The sequence below is a fragment of the Oryza sativa genome, chromosome 8, assembly GCF_034140825.1.
Source record: "Oryza sativa Japonica Group chromosome 8, ASM3414082v1".
NCBI lineage: Eukaryota > Viridiplantae > Streptophyta > Magnoliopsida > Poales > Poaceae > Oryza > Oryza sativa.
Genome location: NC_089042.1, coordinates 23,487,039 through 23,500,710, shown reverse-complemented (window position 1 = coordinate 23,500,710; position 13,672 = coordinate 23,487,039). Strand labels below are relative to the sequence as shown.

At 39.9% G+C, this 13,672-nt stretch overlaps 1 protein-coding gene across 1 annotated transcript; it reads right to left on the bottom strand.

The window, feature by feature from the left end:
* Positions 1–5,978: 5,978 nt before the first annotated feature.
* LOC4345815 (ethylene-responsive transcription factor ERF109) lies at positions 5,979–7,150 on the bottom strand. The gene has a single exon (XM_015793881.3). It carries the CDS (start codon positions 7,066–7,068, stop codon positions 6,220–6,222), a length of 849 nt encoding a protein of 282 aa, XP_015649367.1. The 5' UTR covers positions 7,069–7,150; the 3' UTR covers positions 5,979–6,219.
* Between the last annotated feature and the right edge of the window lie 6,522 nt (positions 7,151–13,672).

Here is a 13,672-nt window from a genome sequence, read left to right as displayed (position 1 = left end):
CTCTTATTTGACTCGAGTATGTACCCACCATCACTTGAGAACTTGACATCCCACTGACCTTGTTGATAGCGTGATCTCATTGCCATCTCTCGTCTAGTTTGACTAGTTTGACTGTGCACACCCCCCTTCAAGTTTGCAATTGGTTGCCGCTATGCTGGTGGAGCTCGAATGCAATCATACCAGTCAAGATCAACCACCGATGCACCCTATGTTAGCCACCGCCATACTCAAGCTCATGTACTAACGCCATCTCACATGCCGCCACTTTTCAGCTATCCCTCCTTTGTTTTCTTCGATATAAGACAAGGGAGTGGAGGTAGAAGGTAGAACCTTAGAGGCGGTAACATTAAAAAATGTATCTATATGGTGTTATTGATGGAATACTAAAACAAGTAACAAAAGTAAATTTTCATGGTATTAAAGTGAACCGGAACGTATGATGCTATAGAACTAAACTTAAGATCTTCATGTGCTGTAGAACCAATTTTGCCAAATAAAAACCTGTCTTCCAGTTATGCACTACCGTGGAGTATACCGTTGTTACATACTACGACCTCCATCCCAAAACAACTGTCATTCTAAAGGTCAGAGGCAAATTAAGAGAAAGATAAAATGATCTATATACCTCTTAAGAGGATGGAAGTGAAAGAGTAGTTGGCGTAAGATGAGAGAAATTTGAATGAGATAAGATTGAAGTGATAACTATAGTACTCTAGAATTGCACTTATTTAAGAGAGAAATTTGAATTCTGAAATTTCACTTATTTTAAGACGGAGACAGTAGTACTAACTATCATCCACGGGATGTGATATTTTTCCCACATGGTGAATCAGGCAGACATATCTGTTGTCTTTTCTCCTGTCGTAGGCGGTGTGAAATGCGATGTTGCAATCAATCTCCACACTCCACAGCCTCCTGTAGTACTGTACGCTTCAACTCGGCAAAGTTGCTGTGGCTGAGAGTGTCGGCACACATGGGATCAGGGATCTAACTGTGGATGATGAATGGATCCAGAGAACCAAAAGGTTAATGCCCGCTTGTCATGTAGCATGCCGACTCTGCCCTGGCCGCCCGTACGTCCGGCCTTCAGATCGATCGGCTGCCGGCTGGCCGGAGCGCTGGATGGATGGATCTCACTCATATTCTTGGACGCAATTTACTCTCATCTACGTGCATGATTGCACATATGCAGAGCCCATTCATTTCTGCGCGTCTTCATGCAGTCTGTGGTTGCAGAGACAGTGGCTGGTTAATTAGCTGGAGCTTAGCCTAGGTTCAGAATTGACACACTGCATACATGAACACGCGTGGAGCAGCTGGAAGCTTGGAACAGTGGAAACTTTAGGCCCGGCCTTCATGGCTGGGCAGCTGGCCGGCCGTCAACGACAAGATAAGCCCAGGGTTGCCGCCATTATTTGTGCCGATGCGTATACATTATGCCTGGTCGGCTATGGTACAGGTTGACTGTCCGATCAAAGCGATAAAAATCCAAGCCTGGTGCAGAGCTTGTACAGATGTCTTGCTTGCTTAGTTGCATTCGGGCACTGCGATAAAGTACTGTTGAATGGCAATACAGTAAATGTATAGCAAAAGTGATACTAGCATGCGTGCCAACAAGGAACAGCACCATTCAGTAGCCAAATTCACTGCATATCCACACAGCGAAGCATTGGAATGTACTCCCTCCGTAAATAAAAATAATAATAAAAAAAAACTCCTAAGTCCCAACTATGCAGCTGAATATGAATTTTCTCCACATACTTAGCCAAAAGTTATTTTCTTCTTTTTTTCTTGAACTAGCAAAATTGCCCGTGCGTTGCAACGGGTGAAAAACTTGTATACGTTTTTCATACATAACAATGCCAATGACAAAATTTGTATGGATCGTTTGTAACTAAGACAATCAAAAAATTGGAACATCTTCAATGAAATGGCCCAACCTCGACGATGACAATTTCACCGATGCTTGCTTTACCTAAATTAATTGGATTATTCATGTGACAACATGCATATAATCTAAAATACTCTTTGAATCTCATTCTTGCAACCAATAATAAGATCAATCAAATCCTACATTGCCTCGCATGATCAAGTCTATACAAAATAGAGTCATTGTACACTCTTCTCTAAATAACAATTAAAAATATGTTTATTTTAATATTTATCCATATCATATGTTATAAAAAATAGTAGCTATACTTAACAAAAATAGTATGATAATTGCATATAAAGACATGCAGGGTCTCCAATACAGGAGAATAGATGACGAAACAAAAGTCGTGTAGGAGATGGAAAAAAATTGATGGATCCTATCTGACCCAAGCGTCTATCAATTTAGCATTTTTTCCTGACAGTTTTTTCAAAGCAGCTTGTTTTTTTAACTGTGCTTTTTCTTGCAAGGTTTTTTCTAACCATTTTTAAGAAATGGTGTGTTTTTTCTAAGAGTTTTTTCCTCGCATGTTTGTTTCTAATTTTTACAGATGATGGAAATATTTTTTCTCACACATTTTTTTATTTTTTACGGACGACGGAAACCTTTTTTTAGCGCTTTTCTCTGGCCTTTTTTTCTCACTCGTTTTTTTAACCGTTTTTAATTTCTCACGCATTTTTTTCTTTTTAGTTGTACGATGAAAACTTCTCTTTTTAGTTGTACGATGAAAACATCTATTTTTAAATAGTTAAATTATATTAGAGATAGAGAAGGGATATATAGGGACTACATAAACGAATATAGATCGAACTTTTTTGCCGCGCTTTTTTCCACCTTTTTTATTTTTTTTCTCGTTCATTTTTTATTTTTTACGAACCTTTTTTTGCCACTTTCTTAGGGAATCGAAGAATCGAATAGATTTTTTTAGATGTGAATTTTTTAAGTAGGGACGGGAGTAGAGATAGAGATGTATACACAGTTTATATACGAACGTATAAAAAATATAAACGTATACATAAAATAAAAAACGACAAAAAGGAAAGAAATAACTGAAAAGAAACGAAGAAAAGGAAGAAAAACAGAAAAAAAAAGCGTGCGTGGGAATAGGATTTTTTTTCTCTTTTAAGGGATCAGTTCTTTTTTTTCCGCCACTTTTTCTGTTTTTTCGAATCGGACTTTTTTTTCGTCGTTTTTATGGGGAATCGGATTTTTTTTTTTGCTTTTTTCGCTATTTTATCTCCGATTTTTTTTGTTTTTCCTTTTTAAGGGGAATCGGGCTTTTTTTTAGTTTTTTTCGCTGTTTTTTCTCCGATTTTTTTTATTTTTCCTTTTTAAGGGTAATCGGACTTCTTTTTTTTTAGTTTTTTTTCGCCGTTTTTTTATTTGTGACGGACGAAGGAAAAATAAGTAGTAGTAGACTAGAGTAGTAGTAGTATTTGCCCAAGTTACTGCACGCAAGGCCTTGAAGAGAGTTTCAAGTCTTCATGATGCAGTTTCTGATTGGGCCAAAACATGGACCTGAAACTGTGGTCCGATACCTTTTCATCCTGGGCCGTATGTTAAAGGGTTGCGATTTTATTGGGTTTGGTAGTTGGGCTGTCGTAGAACACAAAACAAGGCCCTACACGCACCATATGTTCCTGTCTAATTTTGACCTTTGAGTACTTTCGGACCAGTGGCGGAGTCAGAAAATTTCCACACCTAAGACTGAGTTATTGGGATCTTAAATATTTTCATAAATTACATAGCATTTTTCAAGATTATAATGGGGATTATGGAGCTAGACATGGGGCCCAAGCCCTACCTGCCCCATGCCTGATTCCGCCCATGTTTCGGACCTCTTGCACGAGACAGTTTTTGACCATTAACGACACGGAGCCATTGTGCATTTGTGCTCCTTCACCTATCTCGTAGAACATCACATATTCACACGTATCATGTATAACGGTACCAAATACACAGAAGACATATGTTAACCACTAGACGATGACGCTTGTGCGTGCCCAGCCAAATTCTTAAAAACAAGAAGAAACAAGAGGAAAACCATATGGCAATGGCACACGTGCATGCTCACCGAAGTAGCATGATATTTATCCTTCTCCAGTACTCGCTGCGAAAGACCCTGCCTTCGGATAGAGGATAAAGGATTACGACCAGACCGGACAAATACTTAGCCGACGGCCACTTCGACGTACAAGTCAGAAACTCCCAATCAGGTCAGAAATCTCAGCCCCTGGTAAGAAAAAAAAAGAAAAAACGAAAAAAAGGTCGCAGTCAGGCCTAGCGCAGCGGCAGGCCGCCCCCTCCGCAGTTTCTCCACGCGCGGCCCAGTGATGAGTAGTCCACTCCACTCGCTACCGGCCACACTATCTACTAAAACTGTAATAAATTAGTCTCCAACCAAACATATCCTAAATTTCATCAAATCTAGTATTAGATATTATATTTTGGAACAAAAGAACTCCCTCCGTCCAAAATATAAAAATCTAGTACTAGATAGATATATTCTAGTGCTAAAAATATGATCATTGTGTCTATCTAGATTCATAGTATTAGGATGTGTCACATCCAATATTATATTCTTATATTTTGGAAGAAAGATAATACTCTCTCCGTCTCAAAATATAAGCATATTTAGAAAAGTGCCAAGTCAAACTTTTTAAATTTCAACTATTAATAGCAAAAAATTTTAAAAAATCATGTAAATTTGATGTTACTATATTTATCATTAAATGAACTATCGTAATATGAAACTCTTTTTATTTAAAACATTTAACTTTTGTAGATATTGTTGGTCAAGGTAGCATATCGAAGACCGCATCGAGGTCCAAAATGCTTATATTTTGGAACAGATGAAGTAGTAGTTTACCTCTAAGAGCAAGTTTAATAGTATAGCCAATTGCTGGCTCTAAATCATCTATAGCTGATCTAATATCCCATTCATACAATAGTTAACTAAAAAAGTATACTGTATCATTAATACCCGGTCCCACCTCTTAAGCCCGCTTTCTTCTCTCTCTTTTCTCTTTTCTTCTTGATATGTGGTTATAGCTGGCTTATAGGCTGCTATTGTATCTGCTCTAAAGTCCACACTCTCAGGGCTTGTAACCTTGATTAAGATATATGAATTCTAGAAGAAACAGGGTATTAGAGTTGCTTCACGTGTCCGTAAAAGATACCAGTACCAGTATTAAGATGCTTTCACACATTAATAAAATAGAAATGGTCGTCGTCACGTGCAAGCCGGTCGATCATGTGTGGCACTTTTAATTGGAACAGGAATGCAGCAAGATAAGTAATGACTGAATAAATAATAGCAGAATCTGTGAATCGAGAGGTCCCATAGATGATGATGAGGTTCATTCATATGTAGCAAATGCAAGAACCATCAGATCAGGTGAGATAAATGAAATAGGCACACTTAATGAAATGGGAAAAAAAATCCTGTTACGTTTGACTTGAGGGCTTTGAGAAATATCTTCGTGTTCTTCGCATGTTTGACCTTGTGAAAATATGTTTAATGATCGGGATTGCTCATGGGCTGAGTTCGGATGGGGGAGATGGGAACCCAACTTCTGCGCACAGAAAACGGAGCAGTCCATTAACACGTGATTAATTAAGTATTAGCTAATTTTTTTTTAAAAAAGGATTAATTTGATTTTTTTAAGCAACTTTCGTAAAGAAACTTTTTACAAAAAAATGCATCGTTTAGCAGTTTGAAAAACGTGCACGCGGAAAACGATGGAGAGAGGATGGTAAAAGGTGCATGCAAACACCGCCTAAGTGTAAAAGAAGAAACATTTGGTCAACTGATCAACGATCTGAGTAAAACAAGCAATATCTGGTCAACGATATGTTTAATTGATGCACACGAGGAAAACAGAGTAGGCGATTGGTCAGTCACCACTAAACAACGCTTACAGCCATGTGTTCCATATTCGTTCTTCCGAATTAGGCAAATTGTTTCGCTTCATAATCATCACTTTGTACGAGAAAATCTCGACCCAAAATCTCTTATCCGAAACCCATCCTCATGTGGACAAATCGGTTAGCTACCAGTCAGCAACTCAGCTCGTTTTCCTTGCTGTGCATTACAAAAAGTACACAAAAATTGTTTGTTCAATACAGTTTAGTAGTCAACTCTATGGATAATTTACAAACTCTGCTTTGTTCAATTAGTACACCAGAGCCAATAGAAAATAGAAAAAGAAAAGGAGAAAAAAAAAACTCTAGTTAATCTGCCTTCTTTGTTTCAAGCTATTCCAACGGCTGGGATCTAATCACAACGTTCAATTCCAAGAATCTGACGACTGTGGGAACCAGCTGAGCCCGCCTTCGTCCAGCTGCATCAGGTCTTGCAAGCCTTCCCAGAGCTGGTCCCCTGTCTCGCCGCCGCCGCCGCCGCCGCCGCCTCCTCCTCCCTGCGGCCACCGCGTGTGCTCTACTTGCTCGTCGGCGTCTGCGCTGCGCGGCGACGGAGACAATGTGTCGGACTTGGCGGCGGCGCTGGCGTCGCCATTGCTGTCGTCGTGCGCGGAGAGCTGCTCGGGGAACGGGAAGTTGAGCTTGGCGCGCGGGCCGCGGAACTCGACGGCGGCGCGGTCGTACGCCCTGGCGGCCTCCTCGGCGGTGTCGAACGTCCCCAGCCACTTGCGCACCGCTCGGCGAGGGTCGCGGATCTCCGCAGCCCACTTCCCCCATGGCCGCTGCCGCACGCCGCGGTACTTGTTCTTCTTCTTCCTCCTCCTCCTCTGCCCCGCCGCGGCGCCAGCCGCCGCCGCGGCGGCCGCCGCCGCCACCTTCTCCGCGCCATCGAACGACACCACCCCGGACTCCCCGGCGAAGAACTCGCACCCGAGGCACTGGTCCATCCCGCAAACCCCGCACACCTCCGCGCGCGCCGCCGGGAACACCTCCGGCGGCGGCGTCCTGTAGCCGGAGATGACATGGAGCAGCGTCGCGACGATCACAGAGTGCTCCCTCTCGGCCGAGATCGCCCTCCCGGCGAAGGGACGCGGCGGCGGCAGCGGCGGCGGTGGCTCTGCAGTGGCGGAGCTCGGCGAGGCATCGTCGATGTGGCCGTCGAATCGGATCATGTACTCCTGGTTGCCTCCCATGGCGGAGATCCGGTTGGTCATGTGAGTTTGTGTTCTCTCGCTGCTGGCTGCTGAGCTCTCGTCTCGGTGTGAGTTTGAAGTGGGCGGGAACAGCTGCGGGACTCGCGCTTAAATACGGGGTTGACATCGAACCGCACGCGGGGGAGCATCAGGACAAGCGTTAATCTCAGTTTAATCTAATCCCCCACGCGAGCGCCCAAAAAAAAAAAAGAGGAAAAAAGGCGCACAGGTGGGGGGAGTGGGGCGCGAAGAAAACGTGTGAAACGTGCGCGTATTGCTGCCTCCGGTTTTTCTATTCCAGTTTTGGCCTCGCCTTGCGGGGGGTAGCGGAGTTTGGACGGTGAGGTGGTGGGTCACGTGACGTGTGTGATGGGATGCGTGACGTCAGCGGCGGAATAATGGGATTGGGATGGGAATGCCAGTGGCAGTGGGGGTGGGTCCCGGATGATGACGAGGATCCCCGCAGGTCGTTCGATTTGTCTGACGTGGCGCCATTGAATGTCGGTAGGGTGGGCCAGGGGTACTGTGGGCCCCACCGAGGGGGAAGGATTTGCTCTTTTGGATAAGAAGAAAGGGGGCCCTGAGAAACTCTTTAAAAAAAAAAACAAAGCAGAACTTCTGCCTCTGTGTGTTCTCACCTGGAACTTTTTCAGCCATTTCAGCCACGTGTGGAGTAGTATTGTTATTGAATTGGAAAGTTGTCCTCAAGTGTTTGAAAATGTCGAAGTCTTCCTATGAGTACAAAAGGGTACGCTGGTACAGTGTACTACTCAATCCATCCCATTTTAAACGCCGCCATGATTTACGTATCTAATTTTAATCGTCTGTCTTATTTATTTATTTTAAATAACAAAAATATACTTCCATGTCCGAAAATATAAGGGTTTTGTCCGAATATGACACATTCTAGTACAGAGAACATGGACAGACATGATGTGTCACATTCAACCAAAAACCTTTATATTTAGGGCCTGTTCACTTTGATGCCATTTTCAACCTTACTAAATTTTGGTAAAGTTGCCAAAAAAATGGCTACATTTAGTTTGCTGCCAAATTTTGGTAACTATATAAGAAATCCTGCCAGTTGCCAAAATTTGGTAAGGTTTTTTTGGCATCAAAGTGAACATGCCCTTAGGGATAGAGGGAGTAAATCACACATAAAGTAATATTCATGTTTTATCATCTAATAACAATAAAAATACTAATTATAAAAAAATTCATATAAGGTAGACGATCATAATTGGACGCGAAAACTCATGTATGCGCTTAAAATGGGTCCGAGGGAGTAGTACAGATCAAAACACTAGTAAATGAACCAATATCAGAAACAATAATGAAAAACAATCCTAACTGAGCAGGCTCTCACAATTTAATACAACTAGTGACATTAGTAAATGAACCAAGATCAAATGTGCGCTGGGGCGGAGGGGGGGATTTGAAAGTTATTAGTAGTAAGTGCACCCTCCGTAAGGCTATCAATGAGTCGAGCTCGAGCGAGCTCGTTTGCCCGGGCTCGAGCCGAGCCTATTACACCTTCGAGCTTTTTAGGAAAGCTCGGTTTGAGCTCGGCCATAAGTAGTATGATGTATATTTTAATTATAATATCTTGATAAATATAATTATTTTTTAAGATAATCACACTAATAAAATAGTAGAAAGGACTAAGATAAATACATTTATGCTAGCACATGCTAATTTGTTGTGTATGGATACTAATATGCATTTATTCATTACTTTATTAAATCAATAAGGTGAACAAACAATATAGACTGTACATAATCAAAGCTCGGTAGAAGCTCAATCTCGGCTCGGTAAAACCCATGAGGTTTAGCTCTGGCTCGGGTTATGCTCGTTTGGAGCTCGAGACGAGCCAAACTCGAGTTTCTCGTGAGCCTTGAGCTTTTTTTTATAGCCCTAACCCTTCATCTCAAATAAATCAAATAATACCTATAAAGCTGGACATAGGCTTAACCATATTCATAGTCAGGAGTTGATTTTTTTACCAAGCGAGTACTGTACTAAATGTTAAAAACTAAGTGTGTACCTTGCTGGTACCTTCCTAGCTACCACTTGTACTGAAAAGTTCAATGGCCGAATACATTGATATTTTCTTTACAACCATTCGAGGGTGGAAATGAATTCGTTTAACATTATGAAATTAAAAAATAGATTTAGAATAGTTTCATAAAAATTATATATATAATATTTGTGAAAACCACACCGTTTAGGAGCTCCGTGGGCATGCATATTCCATTCTGTTTCATGGAATATAACACACATAGAAAATGCTTGTAAATCATATGAATTTACTATAATAAGGTTGTGTTCGGATGAGCTTCTTGGCTGATCTACTATCTTGTTTTCTATTGGCACTATTCATCAACTTAGTAAACGATGTGTTTCGTGCAAAAGTTTTGTTTATATAAATTTCTCTATAAAATAAAATAAATATACTTTTTGAATAATTAACGGCAAAAATAAGTGTAGTAGCGAACATTAACCTTAACCATTAGTTGAAAACGGAGAAAGGTAGTACGTGATGGTCATAGGCACAGCAGAGTGAGATTGCATTTTGGTTTTTGTTTTTTTATGGTGAATCTAATCACAAGTTCACGTCGGGGTGAATGGCAAGCGTAAAAGTAAAACATGGTGAATTAGTGATCCCCACATGCACAATTAGGGCCTGTTTGGCACAGCTCCAACTCCTAAATATAACTCCAGAAGTTGAGTCTGGAGTGGAGTTGTGGAGCTGCCTAAACCCAGCTCCACAACTCTATTACATTTTGTGAGAGAGCTCCACCCAACTCCACTCCTAATTTTGGTGGAGCTAAAACTGTTTGGCTGAGCTCCAGCTCCAGGAGGGGTGGAGTTGGAGCTGGAGCTGTGCCAAACAGGCCCTTAAACTCCCACTCTGTTACTAGTAGGCATGTCCTATGTCGTAGACAGATTCTTTATTCGATTCCAGCACCAAATAAAAATGAGAACCATATGTTGCTTAATACACCAAAAAAAATAATTATTGCGGTCTGCTCGGAGTCCAGCCGTCCTGGGGTCCACGGAGAAAAGTTTTTTTTTCCGAACAAAAGAGGCCAGTGAGCGTGCCACCCTTCCATGTTTGGTGGCAGCTAAAAGGTTCGGTGCCGCGTGGAGGAGGCGTGGTCGCGTACTCGCGTTGAAAGCGACACGGACAGATTGGAGACAGCTCCAAGGCGCGGAGTGTCCACTGCGAATGCTAATACTATGGTCACTGTCAAAAACGTCTCAAACACTTGGATCTTTTTTATGGAGCAGGAAACCGTCAAGATTTTCTTTCTCGGAAAAATTACAAAAATCACCCCAAATATCACTCTAAGTTTGAGATGCCTCCTATAAGAAGATCCGTTGCAAATTCCCACCTCCTAATTCACCTTAGTTTGATTTAGGTACCTTCTCTCTACACATGCGTAATTCCTGGAGCATCTCATGGCGAAATTAGCCAAGTCCCGCTCATCGTGATGATTTGTCAACAGGTCCCCTTTTGCATTAGATTGTGTGGCCTTAATTTTCTGATTAAACTGTACTGAAACTTGCTATTTTGGGTCATCTGACCAATTGCAGCAGCTGAAATCATGCAGGTTTAATCTGACCATATGATTACTGCTTAATGTTCAAATATTTCTATATGCTCATTACGTCCTTGAAAAAAAACATGATATGTTGTTCAGTATAAATAATATTGGTTTGGAATCCGTAAAAAACACAGTGAAATGTTTATGATAACACAACGAAATGATCGCCTTATACAGAACAAACAGTATAATCTCTTGCTCTCGCCGAGTGGGACTTGGTTGATTTCGCCATGAGATTCTTTAGGAATCACGCACGTATGGAGAGAAGGTGCCTAAATCAAACCAAGGTGAATTAGGAGGTGGGGATTTGCAACAAATCTTCTTATGGGGAGGCATCTCAAACTTAGAGTGACATTTGGGGTGGTTTTTATAATTTTCCCTTTTTTCTTTTGCATTGGAACCAGTGGTTGGTAACTAGGCTGTGTTTAGTGCTTTTCAATTTTTTTTAAAGTATACGGACACACATTTTAAGTATTAAATTTAGACTAATAATAAAACAAATTACAGATTCCGCCTGTAAACTGTGAGATGAATCTATTAAGCCTAATTAATCTGTCATGAGCAAATATTTACTGTAGCACCACATTGTCAAATCATGATGTAATTAGGCTCAAAAGATTTGTCTCGTAATTTACATGCAAACTGTGCAATTGTTTTTTTTCGTCCATATTTAGTGCTTCATACATGTGTTCAAATATTTGATGTGACGGAATTTTTAAAAGTTTAAAGGGAACTAAACACAGCCGGTATGGTATGAAGAATTTAGGATTTCCACATATTTTGATTGAAACTACTTGATCGTTGATTGGGCCACCAGGAAATAATGTTTTTTTGGATAAACCAGGGGATAATTAGCACGCTTACGAAATGCAATCTTGGTTAGTAGTACTCTCTCAATCTTAAAATACAATAATCTAGTAATGAATTAGACACAAACTAACACTACGAATTTAGATGAACCTTTATTCAAATTCATATTACTGAGTTATGTCTAATCGAGTACTAGATTAATATTTTATAATGGAGGAAGTACCGTTTAGTTAGAGGTCCTTCAAAAACGTTTAACGTTTAGGATGAAATGAACAATATATTATATCTTAGTATGGCCGAGTTTAGATCCAAAGTTTTTCTTCAAACTTTTAATTTTTTCATCACAATAAAACTTTCCTATACATATAAATTTTCAACTTTTCTGTCACATCGTTCCAATTTCAACCAAACTTCTAATTTTGGCGTAAACTAAATGGAAGTTACGGAACCGTATCCTCTAACATTACACACTAATGTCACCGTGTGACATTCCTTTGATCCACACCATCCATTCTAAATCAAAGGTCATAGATTTTTTTGGCATGCAATTAATCAAACTAATTAGTAGATTATGTAGTTAAACAAATTCAGGCAAATTCAGACAAGTAACTAGCATATGTCGATAATTAGGTTTAACCTAGAGTAGGTACAATAGCAGGCTATAAGCCAGCTGCAAACATATTTTAAGAAGATAAATGAGGAGAGAGAAGGGTAGTGGGCTACAGATTTGTAGCCAGCTATAGTACGGATTCCAAGACGCTGTGTGTGTATGACAGGCGGGACCAAATATTAATAGTGTAGTATGTAACTATTGTATAAATGAGTTATTAGATTGGCTATAGATGAATTGGAGCTAGTAGTTGGCTATACTATTAAACTTGCTCTTACCTGTTAGACGCAATGATTAGCATATGAACCTGTTAAGGAATAAATCTCGTGTATCAATTTTCTTTGTGTTGCCACATCTTCCATCAGAAAAAGACAATTCTCTTAATCTATAAGTTGGTGGGCTCATGTTACTGAACATGAAGGGACTACTTTAGTGCTAAAAAAATTTCCTACTCATTAAGTATGGTAATGTTTAACTACATAATCTGCTAATTAATTTGATTACCTGTATGCCAATTAATCTATAGCCATTGATTTAGTTTGGATGGTCTGGATTCAAGAATGTCACACCGTGACATTAGTGTGTAATATCGGTTCCTAACTAAACACACCTTATGTTGTACTAGGAAAGTCAATTTACGACCTATAAGTGCATGGACACTCCTGCGTACCCAAAATGGTTATGAAAGATGTCTACGACATTACTACTTGTCACCGTTGATTATAAATATTCCTACTTTGTCATTAATAACTTTAAACAATTAAACTTATTATTAAATGAAATTATATGGTTGTATTTATGGCAAAACAAACATTGCTAATATGTCATACTTATAAGTGTACATAAATATTTTTTTAAAAAGACGAGTGGTCAAAACTAAATTAAAAATCCCGCACATGCGCCCGCTAACACACGATCCAAAAGATGGAAAGCATGTCTAAGAAATTACTACTCCCTCTATCCTCCTTTACTTGTCACCATTGATTATTAATATTCCTACTGTGACAATTAATAACTTTAAACAATTAATTTATTGTTAAAGAAAATTGTATGGTTGTATTTATTGCAAAACAAACATTGCTAACACACGCTCAAGAGATGGAAACCAACGGCATATCACTTATATCATTAAAATCCTACTGAAATATCACCTGCATGTGTGTAATATTTGTGGGCATAGGATTTGAACCCTATTGGGTGGAGTCATACATCCACGACTCCACCACCACATCAATGGTGCTTCCTTCCGCAATACTAATTCAATGTGCATTTCTCATAGAAAAAATATTTTTGGATGTGAACAGTGTCAATGCTATTTATCACCACATTTGCTAATTTGTTACTATATACATCTACTCTGGATTTTAAAGTTTGCAAAGATGGTAGAAAACTATTACTCTCTCACCCAGATACAAAATAAGCTATTGCAAAGATGGAGTACAAAATAAGCTGTAAGATTTTAAAATAGCATTTCTCTCACCCAGATACTCTGTTTATTGAAGAAGCTTGTTTCCAATATATAAATCTCAAGCTATTTACTTAGACCAATTGCAAAAGAGTAACGAATATTCCAAACTTACTAAATCATGGCGGTCCC

Coding starts and splice junctions, on each gene's coding strand:
- LOC4345815 (XM_015793881.3), bottom strand. CDS start 7,068: ATGACCAACCGGATCTCCGCCATGGGAGGCAACCAGGAGTACATGATC.